General features: G+C 34.6%; 1 protein-coding gene across 3 annotated transcripts in view; it reads right to left on the reverse strand.

The window, feature by feature from the left end:
• adarb1a (adenosine deaminase RNA specific B1a) overlaps positions 1–21,219 on the reverse strand; it is a 42,717-nt gene that overhangs the window by 20,365 nt on the left and 1,133 nt on the right. The window contains exon 2 of one of the 3 annotated variants that reach the window (XM_048168279.1): positions 2,082–2,129. The exons of 1 other annotated variant lie outside the window; for it this stretch is intronic. Coding sequence is in view for 1 of the 2 variants with exons in the window: in XM_048168274.1 (XP_048024231.1) it covers positions 661–760 (100 nt within the window). In the remaining variant the exon portion in view is untranslated. Of the gene's footprint in view, positions 1–660; positions 864–2,081; positions 2,130–21,219 lie in introns of those variants that run through there. One more of the 3 variants, XM_048168274.1, reaches the window with a different exon arrangement.

Below are 21,219 nucleotides of genomic sequence, written 5' to 3' on the forward strand. Positions count from 1 at the left end.
TTATAGCAGTTTAAGAGCCGAGCGTAACTTAGAAACATTTATTTATTATTATTAAAATTGTACTATAGAAATTATTACCTTTAATTAAACAGAAATGTACATTTTTAAAAGGAAGAATTTTTCATGCCAGTTGGAACCACGTTTCACTTTTATTTGCATTGTTATTGATGCCGATATAAAGTATCGGAAATAATAACAAACATAACAGTTTACTGTACAACCAAAAATCAAGTACACTCAACTCTAAATAAATATGTTCGCTGCACAATGACTTAGCACAAACTTTTTTTTATAATCAAGAGAAAAAAAAAAAAGATTATATTATTGCTTTTCTATCCTTGCAAAACACCATTTTAAAATTTCTAAATATTTTCAGGTTTTCAATGAACGTGAAACTCATTTAACTATATCAAAACCGCAAATAAAAGTGACACAAACAATACTAATACTAACACGGTTCACACAAACAGAAATCTGCTCATCACAAAATAAACAGACATTTAGAGGACTTTTGTATGTAGTTGAAACAAATCAAACAAAATAAAAAAAAACAAAAATCAAATGTTTACAGTAAACATTTACGAATGTTTACATTTAAGAACTTTGATCCAGAGCGCTTCAAAGTGATTTAGCCTTTATGTGGAAAGACAAACAGTTTACCTTTGCGTTCGGATCGTTTTTTGCGTCTTCTCTTGAACCTCCTGCGAACGAGGCAGTAATACGTGCCCATGCTTTGAGAGCAGCTCTGACACTGAGCCATAGCGCCGTACGCAAATCACACGATCTCTGTCTCTCTGGAGTCAACTTCAGCGGGAGTGAGGGGTGAGGCGGAGGGAACGAGAGGGAGGAGGAGAGCAGGAGTGATGTGCTGTGGAGAGGGAGGGCTGACGGGACTGTTATAGGGCTGATGGTGGGATGGACCTGCTGTCAACTCTACTAGTCACTCCCTCATGTCAGATGTCTGAAATGAGCAGGTTTCAGCTTTTTTCCTTAGTCGGAAAAAGCTTACCATTTACCTTTAACAGAAGGACCTGTTATGTGCCGATTTTTATTATTAATAGTCACCTTTTTCAATTAAGATTAAATATAAAGTTAACCTTTGAAAGAATTACATTTATTAAAATAAAAAAAAAAAATGTAATGAAACAATTTTTACTTAATTTTTATTAAATGACTAAATAATTTATTATTTACATTTAATTTTCAATTAATATTATTATAATATTCTAAAATATAAACATTTAATATTGTATTCAATTTTATAATAAAATTAATGAAAATTAGTATTGAATTTATTTGTCATTAAATTAAATAAAAATAACTTTATGTTCTTTTCAGACCATTATTCAATAAATCTTTAGTAAATATCTTTAATTTAACCAAGCTGGGGTGATTATAAAAATACTTACATTTAAAAATACATTTTTCATTAAAATGAAGTAAATTAAATAATTTTTTTACATTAATAATAATAAATAACTTATTTACATTTTTTTTTAAATACATGAAAAATTATAAAATTATAAAATTGATAAAAAAAAATAGGTAACACTTTACAATAAGATTCATTAGTTAAGAGTAAACTACATTAGTTAACATGAACTGCGCTTATACAACATTTATTAATCTTAGTTAATTACAACATTTACTAATACATTATTAAAATCAAAAGATGTGTTTGTTAACATTAGTTAACTTAAAGTTGAGCTTTTAATGTTCTTTATTTACATATATACATCAGAGACTGAATTATTTGACTTTAATTGCAAGGACCTTCAGCATTTACCATTAGCATCCACAGATTCATTTTAAGGCAGAACGAGTAAAAGGTGAGGTCAAAGTACCTATACAAACTCAGTGCGATTAGCAACCCTCTGCCTCCCTCTGGTGGACATTCACTAAAACGCCGCCACAGTTGATTATTGATATACAGCCATAAACATGATTCCCTTCTTTCACCCAACTCACCAACAAATGCAAAGTATAGAAACCAGATAATCAGAGCAGCAGATTTTGCAATATTTGCTATAAAATATTTGCTTTATTTTGCATATGAAGTTGTATAAACATGTGAAACCCACCTGTATGCTAACCTCCTTTTCTGTACAAGCCTTACAGTGTTTTGCAACCTATAACAAAAGCACAGAGATATCAGCATTTTCATATTTACAACAGACAATCAGCTGTTAAAAATTACATCTTCACTGAAAGCCACAGATCTTACTGAAGGAATAAACCTGCAATTATTAAAACTATGATTTATAAGAAAATACAAAAAAAGTAAAATAGTAAAAAGTAAAATACCTAAAGATTATTCATGTTGTTATACAAAATATGGAAATAAACTACAATAAAACACATTTTTGTGTTTTATTTTAATCCCATATTCTGCATTCCTTTATTCAGTAATTATTTTATTTGTGCATTTAATTCATAAATTATGGAATAATAAAATAAATGTTAAAAAACATTAAGGAATAGAAGAGAAATAAAATAAATGTCGTTTTTTATTATTATGATGATTTATTAACAACAAACATGTACAGAATTGTAACCAACATCAAAAAGATAAATTATAAATAGACTGATCTTGACTAAACAGCATCTCTGCTCCTTATACACACTAACTAAATTCGACCAGAAGACGGCGCTGTAACCTAAAGTAAACACATGGTGAATTCCCACGCACTCAAACTGATGTTAAAACAATAAGAACATTTTAAAGAGCTGCCTGCGATGCTAACTTTTTAAGAAGGAAAAAAGACAAAAATAAACAGATAGACCTAAAGAAAGCAAAATATCATCTTAAACATCCTTGCATTTTGTATGAAAAAAATCTACTAGACCTGTCAAAGCCAAAAGCAATAGAGTGCCCCAGGGATGACGCGTTTTTGTAGGCAAAACCCGGAAGCGAGTTAGCATTTTAGGACTTCCGGTTCCAACGCCATAAAGTCTATGGGTTTTTGCTAAATCGCCTGAAATAAGGTCTGTGGTTAACAAAGCCTCTAAATACTTTCACGTTTTGATCTATGACATAAAACACACCAGTTATAACCCACTTGTGATTTTTTAAACTTTTACTGCGTCTTCAAATCGGCGGTTGCTAACAAATTGCTAAAAGGGACTACTTCCTTTGGCGGGGACTTTAGACGTCATCATTAAAAACGGGACATTTGGACAGCATTTCTCATGAAAAAGTGGATAAGTATTCATACACAGCGCAGATCATAATCAGTGAGCATGTTTTTAAATAGAGTTGTTTTCTAAATAAAGTTTGAGGACGCTTGGTGGTGACGACGTTGATCCGCGACCATGGTGTGCTGTAGTCCGTTTATAGCCTACTGTTAGCCTTTTATATCTGACGACTTTATTTAAGCTTCAAAATCTATAAATGTTGTGTTAACTTGTAAAGATTATCTTAATAGACAAAACGTGTAAGTGTCATAACCCTTTGTTAAACACAGAGCTTATTTTCTGCGATTTTCCAAAAGTCTATGGGAAAAATGAATAGGCTTTCAGTCGAGGGAACCCGCGCGCCGCTAACTTCCGGGTTGGCCTACAAAAACGCGTCATCCCTGGGGCACTCTATACCGCTCTTTCATTTTGTGTCGCGTCATGCTGTGAAGTTCCACCCACCAGTAATGGGCGTGCCGAAAAGCTGCCTGTTCCATACTGTGGGTCCACATTAATATTGTTGCGTTAGGATGGCTATTTGTGCGATGTTAAAGGGTTAGTTCACCCAAAAATTAAATGTCTGTCATTAATTACTCACCCTCATGTCGTTCCACACCTGTAAGACCTTCGTTCATCTTCGGAACACAAATTAAGATATTTTGATGAAATCCGAGAGGTATATGACTCGTCCACAGACAGCAATTTAACCACCACTTTCAAGGTCCAGAAAGGTACTAAAGACATCGCTAAAACAGTCAACATGACTGCAGTGATTCAACCTTAAATTTATGAAGCAACAAAAATACTTTTTATGTGCAAAAACAAAACAAAAATAATGACTTTATTCAACAATATCTTCTCTTCCCTCATTATTTTTGTTTTGTTTTTGCACACAAAAAGTATTCTCGTCACTTCATAACATTAAGGTTGAACCACTGCAGTCACGTCGACTGTTTTAACAATGTCTTTTGGACTTTTATGGACCTTGAAAGTGTCCGTTAAATTGCTGTTTATGGACGAGTCATATACCTCTCGGATTTCATCAAAAATATCTTAATTTGTGTTCCGAAGATGGTCTTACGGGTGTGGAACGACATGAGGGTGAGTAATTAATTACAGAGTTTTTATTTTGGGTGAACTAACCCTTTAAACAAGTCAGGTGAGACGGTAATGACAGCCTGGCAATCCTAACTCATAACATGAAACTAAGGTTAATAACATAACCTAGAGAACAAAATTACAAAAGATTACACATTTTTCAGTTTTACTCAAATTAGGGTGATGCAAAAATTAGTACACCCCACAACAAAAACTACTACATCTAGTACTTTGTATGGCCTCCATGATTTTTAATGACAGCACCAATTCTTCTAGGCATGGAATGAACAAGTTGGCGACATTTTGCAACATATATCTTTTTCCATTCTTCAAGAATGACCTCTTTTAGAGACTGGATGCTGGATGGAGAGTGATGCTCAACTTGTCTCTTCAGAATTCCCCATAGGTGTTTGATTGGGTTCAGATCAGGAGCCACTGAATCACTTTCACACTTTTCTTCTTCAGAAATCCAACAGTGGCCTTAGATGTGTGGAAAAGTGCATGACGAAAAAGAGTGATGGTAGCATCTTCTCTTTCAGTATAGAGCAGTACATCTGTGAATTCATGATGCCATCAATGAAATGCAGCTCCCCGACACCAGCAGCACTCATGCAGCCCCACATAAGGACACTGACACCAGCATGTTTCATGTGAAGCCATCAGTTCCTTTAACATTTATCTTGGTCTCATCACTCCAGAGTATAGAGTCCCAGTAATCTTCATCTTTGTCAGCATGGGCCCTGGCAAACTCTAGGTGGGCTTTTTTGTGCCTGGGCTTTAGGAAAGGCTTCTTTCGTGGACAGCACCCATGCATGCCATTCCTCTGCAGTGTACGGCGTATTGTGTCAAGAGAAATAGTCACCTCAGTTTGGCTTTCTACTTTAGATAACTGCAGTGAACTTGCATGCCGATCTTCTTCAACCCTTCTCATCAGAAGATGCTCCTGTCGAGGTGTTAACTTCTGTGGACGACCTGGACATCTCTGTGAGACGATTGCAGTTCCATCTTTTTAAATTTTTTGTACAACTTTTTCTACAGTATTCTGACTGATAAGTAAAGCTTTGCTGATCTTCTTGTCGCCTTCACCTTTCTGGTGTAAAGAAATTATTTTCTTTCTCTTCCATGTGGTGCCATTGCTGACAGCATGAAATGGGAAGGGGTTTTAACACCCTTTTATAGTCAACTGTCTGCTGGAAACCTGTGTAATGAATAATTAGACTCAACTGTGGTTGAATTCTTGTTAAATTAGACATTTGTAGTCTAAAATGTAGCTTTCAGAGACTTTCAATGGGGTGTACTCATTTTTGCATCACCCTAATTTGAGTAAAACTGAAAATTTTGTTCTCCAAGTTATATTATTAACCTTACTTTCATGTTATAAGTTAAACAGATGTTATATAAAAATTGGTCTTGTCAACATTTTGGAAATTGTTTTTGTGTTCATTGAGGTATTGTTTAAAATGTTACTTTTCAAAGGGGGTGTAAACATTTACGCTAAGCACTGTAGAAGGTGCACGCAGTGTCATTCACACAAACACTAAACACCATCATGGTAACATGGTAAATTTTAAAAAATGCAATAAATATTAATTTAACAACATTAGATGTAACATAAAACCCTAATGTACATAACTGATAAGGAAAAACTAAGAAGAAACAGAGTTATTTCAACGAAAACACATCAGATGTGAAGTGTCAGGCAGGGAATTGTGGGAATGTCAATTCACGTTTTTTCACTGTAAATTATATAATGACTTGTTATTTTTCACTTCCAAAAACTGTTTTTTACCATAAAATTACATTAAAAGATACATTAAATTAATTTTAATAACGATTGAGTGTTTCTTTGCTGAATCTTTAAAAGAAATGTATTTTATCATTCATTTATTCCAGGTATTCCTTAAATATCTTGTTTTTGATTGTAAAAAATCATTATGTTCATTTTTTCTTTCTTACTTTATAAACAAACAGTTTTTGTATGTCTACATCAATTTTACACACATGGGTCAAAAATGACCCGTATTCATTTCCTATGTTATTTCAATCATGACTGAGTGTTTCTTCGAATCTTTGAAAGAAATGTATTTTATCATTTATTTATTTCAGGTATTACTTAAATATCTTGTTTTTGATTTTCTACAAATAATTGTGTTTATTTTTTCTTTCTTACTTTATAAACAAACACAGTTTCTACATCAATTTTACACACATGGGTCAAAAATGACCCATATAGAAATCTTTAATATTTGCAAATTTTTGCAAGTAGGAACATATTTACTGCAGACAACTGTTCATCTGCTACACATTTCACATCTTAACAAGGCTACTTTTGTATATTTGATGGATGTAAGTTTTATTATATTTAATATATTAGGCTATATATTTCATAATTTTTAATTTTTTGTCATAAATTAATGCAATTGGTCACCCTTTAAATCTGTCAGTGTTCCTGAAAAGTAACAGTTTTGGACATATACAACATGGGTCTAAAGTGACCTGAATGAGTTATTTTCTATATTGCATATATTACAATAAATGAATTTCATCATTCATTATTCCATTTATTACTCAATAACCAAATCCTTATTTTAATTTTTCCTTTCTTTTTGAATGAATTTTTTTGAATGTGTGTGTCATTACCATTCTAAAGGCCAACGTATACTTCACTTTTTATGCGTACATGCAGATCAGCATACAGATTTTTGTAACTTTTTATAATTTCCGCCTGATTTCTGTAACTGTGTATGTGCAACCTGCACATACACATTTAAATTGCGTTTGACTGTGCGCAAAGTATACTTTCAGCTTTTTTTTACAGTGATGTCATCATCCACCTCAGTTCTGTTGAGGACCAGCCGCTAACACTCTAGATAAAGAAAATCAAAAGCACTGTTGATCGATACACTTATTATATATTTTCACTGTTAGACAGAAACCTTGTTCAAAACTGTTTCTTTTCAGGAACACTGATAGATGTAAAAGGTGACCAGTAGCATTGGTTTATGACAAAAAATACAAATTATGAAATATAATATGACTTTCATCCATCAAATATACAAAAGCAGCCATGTTGAGAGGTGAAATGTGTGGCGGATGAATAGTTGTCTGCAGTAAATATGTTCCTACTTGCAAAAAATTGCAAAGGTTTCTATATGGGTCATTTTTGACCCATGTGTGTAAAATTGATGTAGACATACAAAACCTGTGTTTGTTTATGAAAAAAAAGAAAGAAAAAATAAGCACAATGATTTGTTAAAATCAAAAACAAGATATTTAAGGAATACCTGGAATAAATAAATGATAAAATACATTTCTTTTAAAGATTCAGCGAAGAAACACTCAGTCATGACTGAAATAACATAGGAAATGAATACGGGTCATTTTTGACCCATGTGTGTAAAATTGATGTAGACAAACAAAAACTGTGTTTGTTCATAAAGTAAGAAAGAAAAAATGAACATAATGATTTTTGTCAATCAAAAACAAGATATTTAAGGAATATCTGGAATAAATGAATGATAAAATACATTTCTTTCAAAGATTCAGTGAAGAAACACTCAACCGTTATTGAAATTACATAGGAAATGAACACGGGTCAGTTTTGACCCATGTTGCGCATTAGAAGGGGTTTTCATAGCTTGTGCATCAAAGGGTTAATATTATAACTTTCAGTGCACCTAATAAATAGTCTTTTATCAGTTAGTAAAGACAGTTTCAAGTAATATTGCAAAAATGTATAAAACAAAACATCCTCTGTAGCACCTTTAATGGGTATTAATGGGTTATAAAATGAATACTGAAATATGAAATTATTTTTAAAAATGAAATGATACTCTAAAAAATGAAACCAGTAGGTGGGGGTAAATTACTGTTTTAATGAGCAATTCATTCAATCGATTCATTTAATTCACTTGATCCATTAAAGAACACTGATTCATTCAGTAATGAAATACTGCTGTGTGTTGCTCAGAGATGCACAACAGTTCTGCTGCGGCTTTGTTGGAACTATTTTCATTAGTGAAATTGAACAAAGACTATATTGACAATATTGTGTCTAAAATGTACCACAAAATTAACTTCTTGTTTATTGTTGTATATGTAATCAATATCACATTTGCAATCATGCAGATATTCAGGAAAACATATCACTCTTGCTCATGTGATATTGCTGAACTATCATATTATACAAATATAAGACAAAAACCCATACATAAATTATACTATAAATTAACATGTAAGACAGACAGCCCTAAATGTAATATTCACATACAGCATCACATCACGTCTTATTAGGCTTGTTCGACTTCATGCAGCGCTGCACAAACCGATCAGCATCTGACTTGAAGAAGTGCATGCCGGATAGAAATTTTGTCTCACTTGAGACACCACCGACATCACGTGACTGTGACGGATGGCATCAAAGTACCGCGAGAGCGATAGTGCCAGCCGGCACAGCTTCTCCAGAGACGACACAGCTGTTTCACAATTGGCTGGATTCACCGCATGACAACAATCACGTGTGTTTCGTGTTTATTCTCACACCTTCAGTTCCACTAACGCTCAAAAATCTGTATTTTTATAACATTTAAAGCTTTTTTCTTTTTTCTTTTTTATTGGGAACAAAGAACAAATAACAAGGGTCATCATAGGCATTACAAAATCAATACAGTACAATTTCCAAACACTTTTGGTATGCAGTATCTCACCTATTCTCAATGGTCTATGTACACAATCCATTTATGCCAATACTTAATACACTTCTCGGATTTAAGTCTAACAGAAAACATAAGTCTCTCCATACAATATATTTCCTTTACAATTTCCATCCACTGAACTCTTGTTGGAGGATCAACCTGTAACCATTTACGTGTTATGGCCTTCCAACTACTTGCTAAAAGTATTTTTAATAAGTATTTATCACTGTTTAAAAGTGTTTCAGGTATTTTTCCAAGGTACAGAGTGATGAATGAAAAATTCAACTCCACCCCTAATATTTTCCCAATTTCAGCTGCTACTTCATGCCAATAGGGCTGTAGTTTTGAACATGCCCAGAAAATTTGGAAATGGTTAGCCATTGGGTTCCACATTGCCTCCAACAATAGCCCAAACTCAATCACCAGTGCGTATTGCTGTTAACTTGGGAGTTGTAAAAAATCTTATTATGTTCTTCCATCCAAACTCCTGCCATGATCTCGAGTTTGTTGTATTTGTCTGTGTACATTTAAAGCTCTTTTCATGTAGTCGCAAGGTTATATTGTGTCATGTTTATCAAAAATAAAACTGATAAAAACGTAGACCCCACTTTTGTATTTAAATAGTATAGGCTTATGTTGAACTTTATTCTTGTACAAACAGATGCTCTAAGCAGTACATTAAGGATTGAATGAAAATGTCTCTGAAACATTTATTTCACTTCAGCTGTGATAAAGTATGTAAACACAGCCTGAGCGTCACTACAGGCAGCTCCTCCCCGACTGCAAGCAGCGACTCTCACCGATCGGTTACATCCAGTCGCAGTTGATGTCGAACATACCTATTGTCATCTACTTCCAGTCTAAAGGAATGACATATATGTATGGTTAACGCTGATTGGCCAATTAAGTTGTAAGCTCCTTTCACCAATGAGTAACCTTTCGGTACACCCCAGGATAACCTTGCGTAAGAGTGTTAGGCCTAAGATAGAGAGAGCCAGTTTCACAACCAGTGCCTTAACATCATGTACTGGATTTTTACGCATTTTGCGTTGTGCTTCACTGTGTTGAACGGGAACAGGAAGTCCTAGAACCGTCTCTTTCATTCAGACTACAGGATCTGCACATGGACCAGATGTTAAAGGTCCCGTTCTTCGTGATCCCATGTTTCAAACTTTAGTTAGTGTGTAATGTTGTTGTTAGAGTATAAATAAAATCTGTAAAATTTTAAAGCTCAAAGTTCAATGCCAAGCGAGATATTTTATTTAACAGAAGTCGCCTACATCGAACGGCCAGTTTGGACTACATCCCTCTACTTCCTTCTTTAATGACGTCACTAAAACAGTTTTTTGACTAACCTCCGCCCACAGGAATACACAAGAGTTGCGTTTGTAGAGTGTGTTTGTCGCCATGTCGTCGAAACGCTGTTATTTTCATCCCGCAGTCCAATCACCGGGTCTGATTCCGGCTCAAATTGATAGGGTAAAATTAAAGACATGTTTACAGTAACACTGAGCGCGTGCATCTCCACATTATGGTAAGAGGCGTGACCTTTCCGGGCAAAGTGCGCTAAGCTGCTGTCGAATCACAACACAGGAACCGCTGGCACAATCAGAACTCGTTACGTATTTCTGAAGGAGGGACTTCATAGAACAAGGAAGTCATCAGCCCGTTTTTATGACAGTGGAAACAGTGGTATACAGATAAGTAAATTATGTGAAAAATACTGTGTTTTTTTACACGCGAAACATAAACACATGTTATATTGCACACTATAAACACAATCAAAGCTTCAAAAAAAAAAACACGAAAAACGGGACCTTTAAATGAAAGCTGAAGCGATACTGAAAAAAAAACAACAACAACAACAAAAAAAACAAGACAAATGAGTTACTAAAACTAAGACAAAAGTTGTCTTATACAGTTTATACAGCTGACTGGCTAATTGAAAAGATCTGATTGAACAACACAGGAAGTGCTACCAAACATCTTTGATATATTCTTTAAAAAAAAAAAAGTTTCTTGACGCGTAAAAACCGGGTGTATCTCATACGTCCTGAAAAGTGAAGCTGCGGGCTCTTTGATCGCCCCCTGGAGGCTGGATGCAGTACAGGTCATAAACCCCGCCCTCTCAATGCAGTCGAATGAGACTTCAGAGAAAACTTAAAAATAAATTCTGCTTCAAATAAAACTTTCTGAAAGATGGTTTTGGTCATTTAAGGTAGTTGTTATCACGCTGATATATATTCAATTGTTTGTTTTTGTGATGGTTTAGATTTTAGCTAGCAATTTGATGCTATAAAAACGGGGCGTGTCGTCATGATTCGAAGTTGATTGACAGCTTGTCTGAGGACTGTCGGAGCTTCGAGGGGAGATTGAAGATATATTAACTAACTGTTAATTTTCGATTTCTTTGTTATTTAACACCAACAAAATGAATTGTTCAGCAGTAAACTGTACTAACCGACCTACAGGATCTGACGGATTTCTGAACTTTTTTTCTGTAACATTAAATGTGGGCGCTATAAGCTAATTAATAAATGTTATTAGTTAAGATAATGCACCTAATGTTAACCATGTCGGGAAAAAGCAGGTGATCGTTATCTGGCAGTTACTTATTTTTATGGGTATAAAATAATAATTAGCAGGACAAAACTAATGATAGCTTACTCTAATTACAGCAATCGATCTCCTGTAATGTTACTTGAACTTGATTTAAAATGGCAGGACCGTTTCTGACGATTTAGAGTTGTTTCTAGTGGCATATTATATTGATTTTATCTACTGAATTTGCTGTTTCAAAAATATTATTGCTCTAGAAACAGAATAGCCTATTATTTAATAGGTAGAATTTTAAATTGTGTATAATTTTTATAGTCTATTTAAAACACATGAATGATGACGCAGTCGTCTGGGCGGAAGTTTGATATCGCGACTCCGCCTACGGGCTCCACTAACGATTCCTTCTGCGCATGCCCAAGCTCCAAACTTTTTTTTTTTTGACGTATTGCATAACGTGTCAGCGCCCATTCATCGGCCCATTTTGGCTTCAGTTCAATACAATGGAAGGAAGCGGCAGCGCGTCGTCCATCTTTTTTTACAGTCTATGGTAAAAACGTACACACAATAAAACACCACCTGCTGTGATAAGAGCCCACATATGTGCACAAAAAAAAACCCAAACAAAAAAAAAAAAAACAACAACAACACATGAGCCAAGAACAAGTCCTGACAGGACATTTTCTTTACAAACTATACATAAAGGAAACCAATGTCTGCCTAATTGTACTGAATTACATTATTTTGAAACGTAGTTCTGGTGTGCATTACATACAAGGTAAAAATATAAAAAGCTAAATATTTAAGTGAATTAATAGATGCCAGTCTCTTATTTAACAACTAATAAAATCAAATCATTTAAATAAAATAACAACAACAAAAACAAATGAAAATTAAAATAAAAATACAATCATAATCTTAATAATAATACAAATTAAAATAAATAATAATAATTTAAATACAATTTTAAAGATAAAATAAAAATAAATCATTTTAAATAAAAAAAAATAATAAAAATATGTAAATTAAAGTAAAAAATAGCTGCAATCATATGAAATCACATTAATATGAATTTCACCTACAAAAGGATGGACGTCTGTGAAATTTCTCACAGACATTACCATTTAACTGGGAAAAATAGTGATTGAATTAACATTAAACCACAATGACAATGAAACTGTATCTCACACACACACACACACGCACACAAACTGAAGGGCTAAGTTGAAATATCAATGTTAAGCAGACCCTTAACATTTATTCCTAACATAACTGTCCCTTCGTTCTTCAGTCCCACATGAATCATTTAGACTCAATTTGCATACTTTTAGCATTTAAGTGCTTCTTAACCTCTGCAAATACCTAGAGAATTGGCTCTGCACAGCAAATGTTAGTAACTCCCTATTCTTTTGGAAATATACAGATTCATTTACAACAAGAAAACAAAACACTAAAATGAGTTTTTTGTTGCAGGCCCTCAGGAGGAAACCAATTTACGACACTGCATGGCAAACATGAAAATAATTTTTTTAACAACTCCCAGTCTAATCTCCTCCGGCTGTGTAAGTCCGACTTTCATTTAACATTCACAATTACAGCTAAAAATAAACGCTGTGGTAACCCACAGTTCAACTCTGTGGTCCCAATTTAACTGCACAAAACACGCAAAGCCCGATTTTATGAGACAAATACAAGCTGCTAAAAACAATGGATAATTAGACAAACACTGTTTTTGTTTCCAAATTAAAATTTAACATCAAGGCGCACGTCAAATAAAACCACAGGGCAGACTGTGAAAACATTATTGGAAGGTTAAATATTAGCAGTTGAATGTACGAATCGGTGTATGTACACTGTTATCTGTTAGAGTAATATGGAAATGAATCATAAAGTAGCTTTGTTCTGAAGAAAAAAATACTTGCTTCAGTCTCTAAGAAGGAGGGGGAAATAAGATCACAACATCTTATGATACTCAAAAGAACACTTAAATACATTAATATTACATATAACATTTTACTTTCTGCAGATACTTAAATTCATCCAATCAGGGTCAGGTGATTTAATTAATTAAATGGGGCTTCCTTAAGACCAATTATTCAACTAGTCGTGCAGACAAACCTCATAGCTGCTTTAAAGAAAAACAGAGAAAACAAGCTTGAAAATGAACGTCAAAAATAAAATGGTCTGACCTGCTCTGAGAACATCAAATTAAAATGTTCCTGTTGAATAAGTTCCCACACCTCTAATGGGCTCGTATGTGCAACTAATGTTTCGCTGTGTCAACTGCAAACGAGTGTTATTCATCACAAGACAATTTGCAAAGAAATGCACAATATCAGGGTGAAAACGATATTAAAGTTAGGGTAGGCAATTTTTTTTAATAAACACTTTTTGTCATACTGGTTGAAACTCACATCCTGATAGCAATCATTAATAAAAGTGGTCTAAATATTAAGAAATGTACATCTTCTGTGGACCAAAAAATGTTCAGCCAATCATTGCATTCAGTCCTGACAACATTTCCATATCTCCACGCTCCCCGCTCGCGCAGACATCACGTCATCAGCACGTTCAATGAGGTTATGCAGCGTTGTAGAGAATCAGTCACTGAGCGCCACAAACAAACTGCAGTCGCCTTAGGGCTGGACGATTATGGCCTAAAATCAAAATCTCGATTAATTGAACATTTTACCTCGATTACGATTAATGAACGATTATTTTGTTTCTGTTTTATTTTTTGTTTGTTTGTTTTTTTGCCCTCATAGTTCACTGACAAGGTTTGTAGGCTACTGTAAATATGCTTGACTATTATTATATTTTTTCCTATTGAAAGAGCGATCTGACATAGCTCACTATCAGCAGTTAGTCACTATCTGCTCGTTGTAAATCAGATAGCACAGTACCAGTGTGTAATGTGAGCGATTGCGTGTGAATTAGTCATACTGTCTCTCTATTAATTGTGAAGCTGTGGGTTGTTAATAGTTCCTTCAAAAGTAGAAAAAAAAAATGCTTTAATAAGTTTTGAGTTTCTAAGCTACTTTAGTGATAAATCACAGGACAGCGCTGACAACTAGTATCTGCATTCCTCTCTGTGCACGCGATCTTCACGTTTTGTGCAGCTACTGTTTGTATGAATGTTCATGCCACAATGCAGCTGCGCGAACGCGGTAGCTCGATATAATAATACACATCCGATCGTCTAATCGCTTGAATGTCCAAACCATAAAATAAATACAACTGACAAAGTTTAGGGAAGACGCAAGGCTCACCGCTCGCGCGCCATCACTAGGTGTTGAACCGGCGTTCACCTCTGTGTTTTGCTTTTATGCCACTGACTGGACGGGGCAGAGTCGTGCTATGTTTTTAAAGGGGAAGGATTAAAAAACCGAAATAACCGACATGGGAAAATTACGTCGGTTAGAGGTTCTGAATTTCGGTTTCGATTACTTTTCGATTAATCGTCCAGCCCTAAGTCGCCTTTACAGTTCCTCCTGAACCAAAACAATGAGATTTTGCTGCCATAATTACCGTAATTAAGAGATGAAACCTCAATAATCAAAGAGGCAGTAGACAGTAGTTGCAATTGACCCTTCGCCGGGAGTTTGATTGACAAGCGATCTAACCAATTAGAACGCCGAATCCGCCATTTTGTCCGACAAAGCAGTCAGGAGTTACAAGATTAACCTCGGTGGACTTGAACTTGAAAAATGGTGTGTATTTACGTCTTTCCGCATCTGAAACAACATTCCTTCTCATGTTCGTTCATGTTTATTTGATGCTATAAATTAACTAGTAGGAAGAGATGATCGGTTCACGAGCCGCTGGAGCTGAGGCGCTACAGCGATCTGTCACTACACATTAAAGAGCCACAAAACAGTTTTCATTGTCCGAATTTATTAAAAAAATTACACCATTTGAAAGCTGGGACCTTGTTTAATATCATAAGTAACCTGGGCTGCGTTCCAGTTCAGTTTTTAAATGCCCTTCCCTCGCTAACTTCACTCGGTCTCGTTGACTCGGATGTATGTCATTGCTTACGCTGCACGAGTGCCCACTACTGGCGGAACCCTTGCAATGGGCTGAACTGGAACGTCCTAAGCCCTTGATCACTTGGAATTCGCAATGGAGCTGATTTATTGTTTATTTTGTCCCCTTAAAAATTTTTTAATACAGCATTCTATATGTATATATGTGTGTTTTAAATGTTTTAAAAAATAATTAAAATATCATAGAGTTTGTGGTGGAGTAAATTAAACGTGATATGCGGTGATGTCATAATCGTGTTGCATTGTGGGTTATGAAGCTGCCTGAAGTGTACATATGAAGTAGAAAAATCGAGGGAGCGAGGGTCTGTCCATATAAACTTCCCTCGTCCACTTCGCGAAGTGGAACGCACTTCAAAATGGCGGCAGGGATTCCCCCGAGGGGAAGAGTTCAGGGAAGTTCGCGAGTGCGTGTCTAAAACTGGAGTGGAACGCAGCCCTGGTCTGTCTTGTCTGTCGATGTGTTGTCAGTGTTCTACGGTGGCCCAGTAGTGCACAACACAACGAAATCAAAAAAGCAAACATAAGTTCACAACACAACGAAATCAAGCCACAACAAAATGGAATAAAGCCACAACACAACGAAATCAAGCCACAACACAACGGAATAAAGCCACAACACAACAAAATCAAGCCACAACAAAATGGAATAAAGCCACAACACAATGGAATAAAGCCACAACACAACGGAAATGCTCCCGACCACTTGGGGGCTCTCAGAGCTCGTTAATATTAGTATTCCTTGCCACTGTTCTATAAAGTCGACAGTCTTACAAAGATATCAATACCATGATTAGTTTTAAGTATGTAAGCATTGTATATCGACATGAAATATTAATAAAAAATCAACTACGTCCACAATAGCTTCATATTTATACTTGTGAATGATTTGACGCGATACCACGGCGCATGATGAAGGGAACATCCACCAATTCCACCAAGTGGCTAAAACGTATAATTTGTATTCATTACAATGACTTTGTTTAACATTTAAAAACAGACATGTTCAAATTACAAAGCTTGTTAGTTCCTGTTGGTAAGACTGACAAGCTTTGGAATTTGAATATGTCTGTTTTTAAATGTTACAAGTAATTTTAATGAATACAAATTATATGTTTTTTGCCATGGCTTGTCGGACAAAGCAACAGTAACTAAAGGGGGCGGGTCTAAGGGTCAATTGTCTATATTTGGCCAACTCGTTCAGCAAGGCGAGTTATTCTTGGTGATACTATTAGCTATACTTTGCAAACTTTAACTTGTGCAGTAAAATTTTCTTCAAGCTTTTGCTTTACTATGGCAGTAGTTGAAATTAGCTATACATTGTTAGCTATACTTGGCTAACATGTTCAGCAAGATTCTCTTCAGTGCTAAACCATGCTATTGTTACAACATATTGTTACAACACACTGTTACGAACATGTTAGCAAATTAGCAAGTTGGCATTTCCTGTATTTTCTTGGGGTTTACAGTGAAGTAAATAACTCATTTGATTTGCAAGAACTTAAAAAAAAAAAAAAAAAACTAAATATTTTATGTTAATTGGTATCAAAATGTATGAGTTAGCTAACTCAGTACTTCAAGTTAGGAGCAATTAACATGCATGAGTACTATAAACTCAAAACTTGATAGTCAACTTATTCGGGTTTACAGTGCAGACTGTTTCTTTACTATGTCAGTAATTGAAATGAGCTATTCTCTGTTATGTTAGCTAATAGCTTTACAGGAGCTGTACTTTGCTAACTTTAACTTCCACAGCAAAATTCTCTTCAAAATGTTGCTTTATTTCAACTTTGCCAAGAAAGACACTCTCAAATCTTTTGCTTTATTATGGCAGTAGTTGAAAATAGCCATTTTTGGCTACTACTGTTAGCTATAATTTGCTAACTTTAACTTCCACAGCAAAATTATCTTTAAACTTTTGCTTTACTATGGCAATACTTGACCTGAAAGAGACAACAGACAGTTGAAGCGGATTACGCTAATGCCCACTATAGCGTTCCTTGCAGCAACACAGAGAATTCATACTTGCATTCAGTCACAATGAAATGTGAAACAGAAGTTGTGCAGCTCAATTGCGTTCATAGAACTAGACCTAGAAAGACGCATTTCCAATTTTCTGTCCTTCTTAAAGTCCCACATTGTAAATCAAACTAGACAGTCAAATCTTCAGTAATCCGTCTTTACTCAACCCTGCTTCAAAACCCCATTCATTTGCAGGCAATAACACCGCACAGATGGGACCGCCTGACAGAAGATCATTAAAGCGATGGATTAAATCTTTTTCCCTCTTGTAATGCACTCAATAAAGATCAATGCTTCAATAGAAACAGTTTTCATGCTTGAAAACCACAACTAATATTTTATATAATTCAACTCACAGAATAGAGAAAATGATTAAAATGATTATAATGATTACTTGTACAACTACCGCAGTTGCACTGCAAAAATAAAAAAGTAAGCTATTCATTAGTATTAGCATTCTCAATCTTAGCGACCCCTTGAGAAAACGAACCATGGTTTTACTACAGTAAATAACCATGGTTTAACTATGATTTAGCAGTACAACCATAGTAACTACAAAAATAACCATGGTTTCCAAAACTGTTCTGAAAGCAAACAAATTATTAAGATCAGCAATAAGACTTTACAGTCGCTCAAAACTTGAAATCTATCATGTTAAGTTGAATTCTTTGACTAACATTATTAGTGTACTTCAGGGAAATATATACTGACCCTTTAAAGAAAAAGTGCACTCAGGCCTCTCATGCAGCCCATGAGCCAAAAATGATGAATCATGCTTGATTCAGCTAGACACGCTAGATAAGTCTTTGCTAACAGCTGGCTCATGACTTAAAAAAAGAGATAAACTACAAATGCATCTCATCATGAAGACAACAGCCACTTCACCACAAAGACTCTGCTAAATGTCCACCTGCCGCAACACTGTTTTATGTTGGTATTGTTCAGATCACCTGCTTCTGGTTTATTAATTAGCTTCAGTTTATTAAAGGGTCACGGCTGCATGGCCTATTTAATTAAATGCAGGAACTACACCAAGTTTTGCATCTTTTAAGGTGCAAAATATGCATTACTGGAGAGATTCTGGTTTTGACTACGACTACATTCGCCAAAGCAGTAGAGCGCACTGTATGGAAATGTATCCCACAATGCAATGTGCGTAACCCTCTACACTATAAAAAGAAAAAAAAGATGATCAATAGCAACATATAAGTTTTTCAAAATCAAAATTGACAATTCCTATTTTTATACGGAATATTGCCGTATGTATTATAAACATGAGATCACAGCAATAGCAGACAACAATCCAATGACCCAATCAATTCCCAGTGGACAAAATCAAGTCAATTTTTCTTGTTCGAGAAGCCGTTTCACTTGGATATACATCACTATAGGGAAGAAAAGACACTATCACAACTTCCATTTCATGCCATTTTTAACCTGGATGAAATAACCATGTACTCTCGAGATAACTGGTTAGAACTAAATACGCAACAAAGTAAATTCATGCAACAAGGTAGCATAGCACCGTTTGAAAAGTTTGTTTGCATACTGTTTCATGGAAAAGAATGCAGTATATAGCTACTGCATACTATGCAGTACTCCATTTTTTAAGTATGATTAAATAATGAGCCACAGAGATTCATTCGTCACACTGGAAATGGAAGGTCAAGTCGGACACGTATTCTGGGATAAAGTATCCAATGCAGCACGCACCGCTTGTCAAACAGATTTCCGGAAGGTCCTAAACTCCGGAAGGTCCTAAACTCTGCTAAACTCAACCTTGTGGCAAACCAAAAAGCAGTGTTTATAAAAAAAAAATTACTAAAATTAATTTAAAAAGGTCAGTGTTGCCAACTATTTTCAATGGAAATTAGCAAAAAGCCTGCTCAAAAAGTCGCTATGTCGCTCGATGATGTCATGCGTCAACTGTCGGCAGTTTACATCTGTTTTCTCTCCTAATCTCCGCTCACATACTGTAATTTTAATATAATATCCAATGTCCAATAAAACTCTTCTCATTTACACATTTTCTGTCAGACAACAGAACGAGTGTGACATACTGACTGACTACATGTTAACCAGCAATCCAAAAAGTCCCTCGATTTGGTGCCAGTTGCTTTTTTTTTTTTTTTTTTTGATGAAAAACAAAAATTCTCTATAGGGGTCTGAACATTCACTAAATTGGCAGCACTTTAGGAGGTAAAAACAACCACAGAGGACTCACAAATAAACACAGGGTTAAGATTCCAGCATAAGGCACCAGCAAAACATCAAATACTAATTGACAAACAGGTGGAATCAACCAGGAAAGAGAAACCAACAAGAGACAAAAAGAAATTATATATATACACAGTATAGATAAATGTGTTAAAATGATCTTTACCAGGGCCGCATTAAATAATAAATAATTTAAAATATAAATAATGAATGTTTTTGAAATTTATTAATTGAAATATAAAATAAAATATTAAAAATAATACTAAATATTATATTAAATAATAAAAATATATTATTTATTGTTATTTTTATAATGCCTCTTTTTTACTAAGTAAAAAAAGCACATTTTTCAAAGGGTATAAGGGTGATATTAATGCAGCTTAAGTGCAATTAGTGATATAGACTTAAAGAAATTTAGTTTTTCCCCATCCTGATTCTAAACGGTTTGATGTAAAATGGGCTGCCGCTCAGCAATTCAGCAAGATCATCTAACCAAAGCCTTCAAAACCAACCCAGAAACAGGAAATGATGATGATGCAAACCAGTAAAAAGCTTTAAACCGAGTCGTGAACATTAACCAAACTTAAGTGTTCTGAGTTCTGTATTCTATTTGACTTTTGATTGTGTATTTTGTTTTTTCCTTTTATTTTATTCTGACCAGGTTCAGTTCCACGTCTTTGCGCACCTCATTTCTTTACTTGCAGAATTTATACTCGCCCGGGCAAGAGTTTTAGATTGTTTTCCTTAAAACAAACTATGATTGGAATCCAAACAAAAGGGGCAAAGCCATTTTCAGCATCAGTATGGAAAAGCAACAGAGACTCACTTAAATGACTATTTGTATTAATTGTTCACAACTGGTGTCCTTTAATTAATCTGAACATTTTTGATCTTTTATGACAACATGAATATAGGGCTCCAGACTACAACCAAATATATATATATATATATATATATATATATATATATATATATATATATATTCAGACTACAGTTACTTTTGATTACATGATTACACATTATTCTCATAATGGCAGTACTTTATTCATAATTCATTGATTCTACTTCTTTGATATCTTTTAAATTTTCCTTTCTAAAAAAACCTACTGGTTATATATTCAAAAGGTCTTCCAGGTTTGTGGAATTGCACACACAGACGAGCCTCTAGTCATGAGCCTATCACTGAAAACTGAGACCCACACAGCATTTAATCAGTGGATTTACAGAAATTATTTCACTTTTAAGAAGTATTTTCTTAACATTTAAAATCTAATCGGCCCTTGATGAACACAATAATTATTATTTGAATTATAATTTAATTAACCACATATTACTGTCTTTGAAAGGCTTTTGTCTTTCAAACACATTAAAATGTACAAATTCACGTAAATTTCACATTTACGTGCAATGCAGGG

Source organism: Megalobrama amblycephala, linkage group LG2, assembly GCF_018812025.1.
Source record: "Megalobrama amblycephala isolate DHTTF-2021 linkage group LG2, ASM1881202v1, whole genome shotgun sequence".
Classification (NCBI taxonomy): domain Eukaryota; kingdom Metazoa; phylum Chordata; class Actinopteri; order Cypriniformes; family Xenocyprididae; genus Megalobrama; species Megalobrama amblycephala.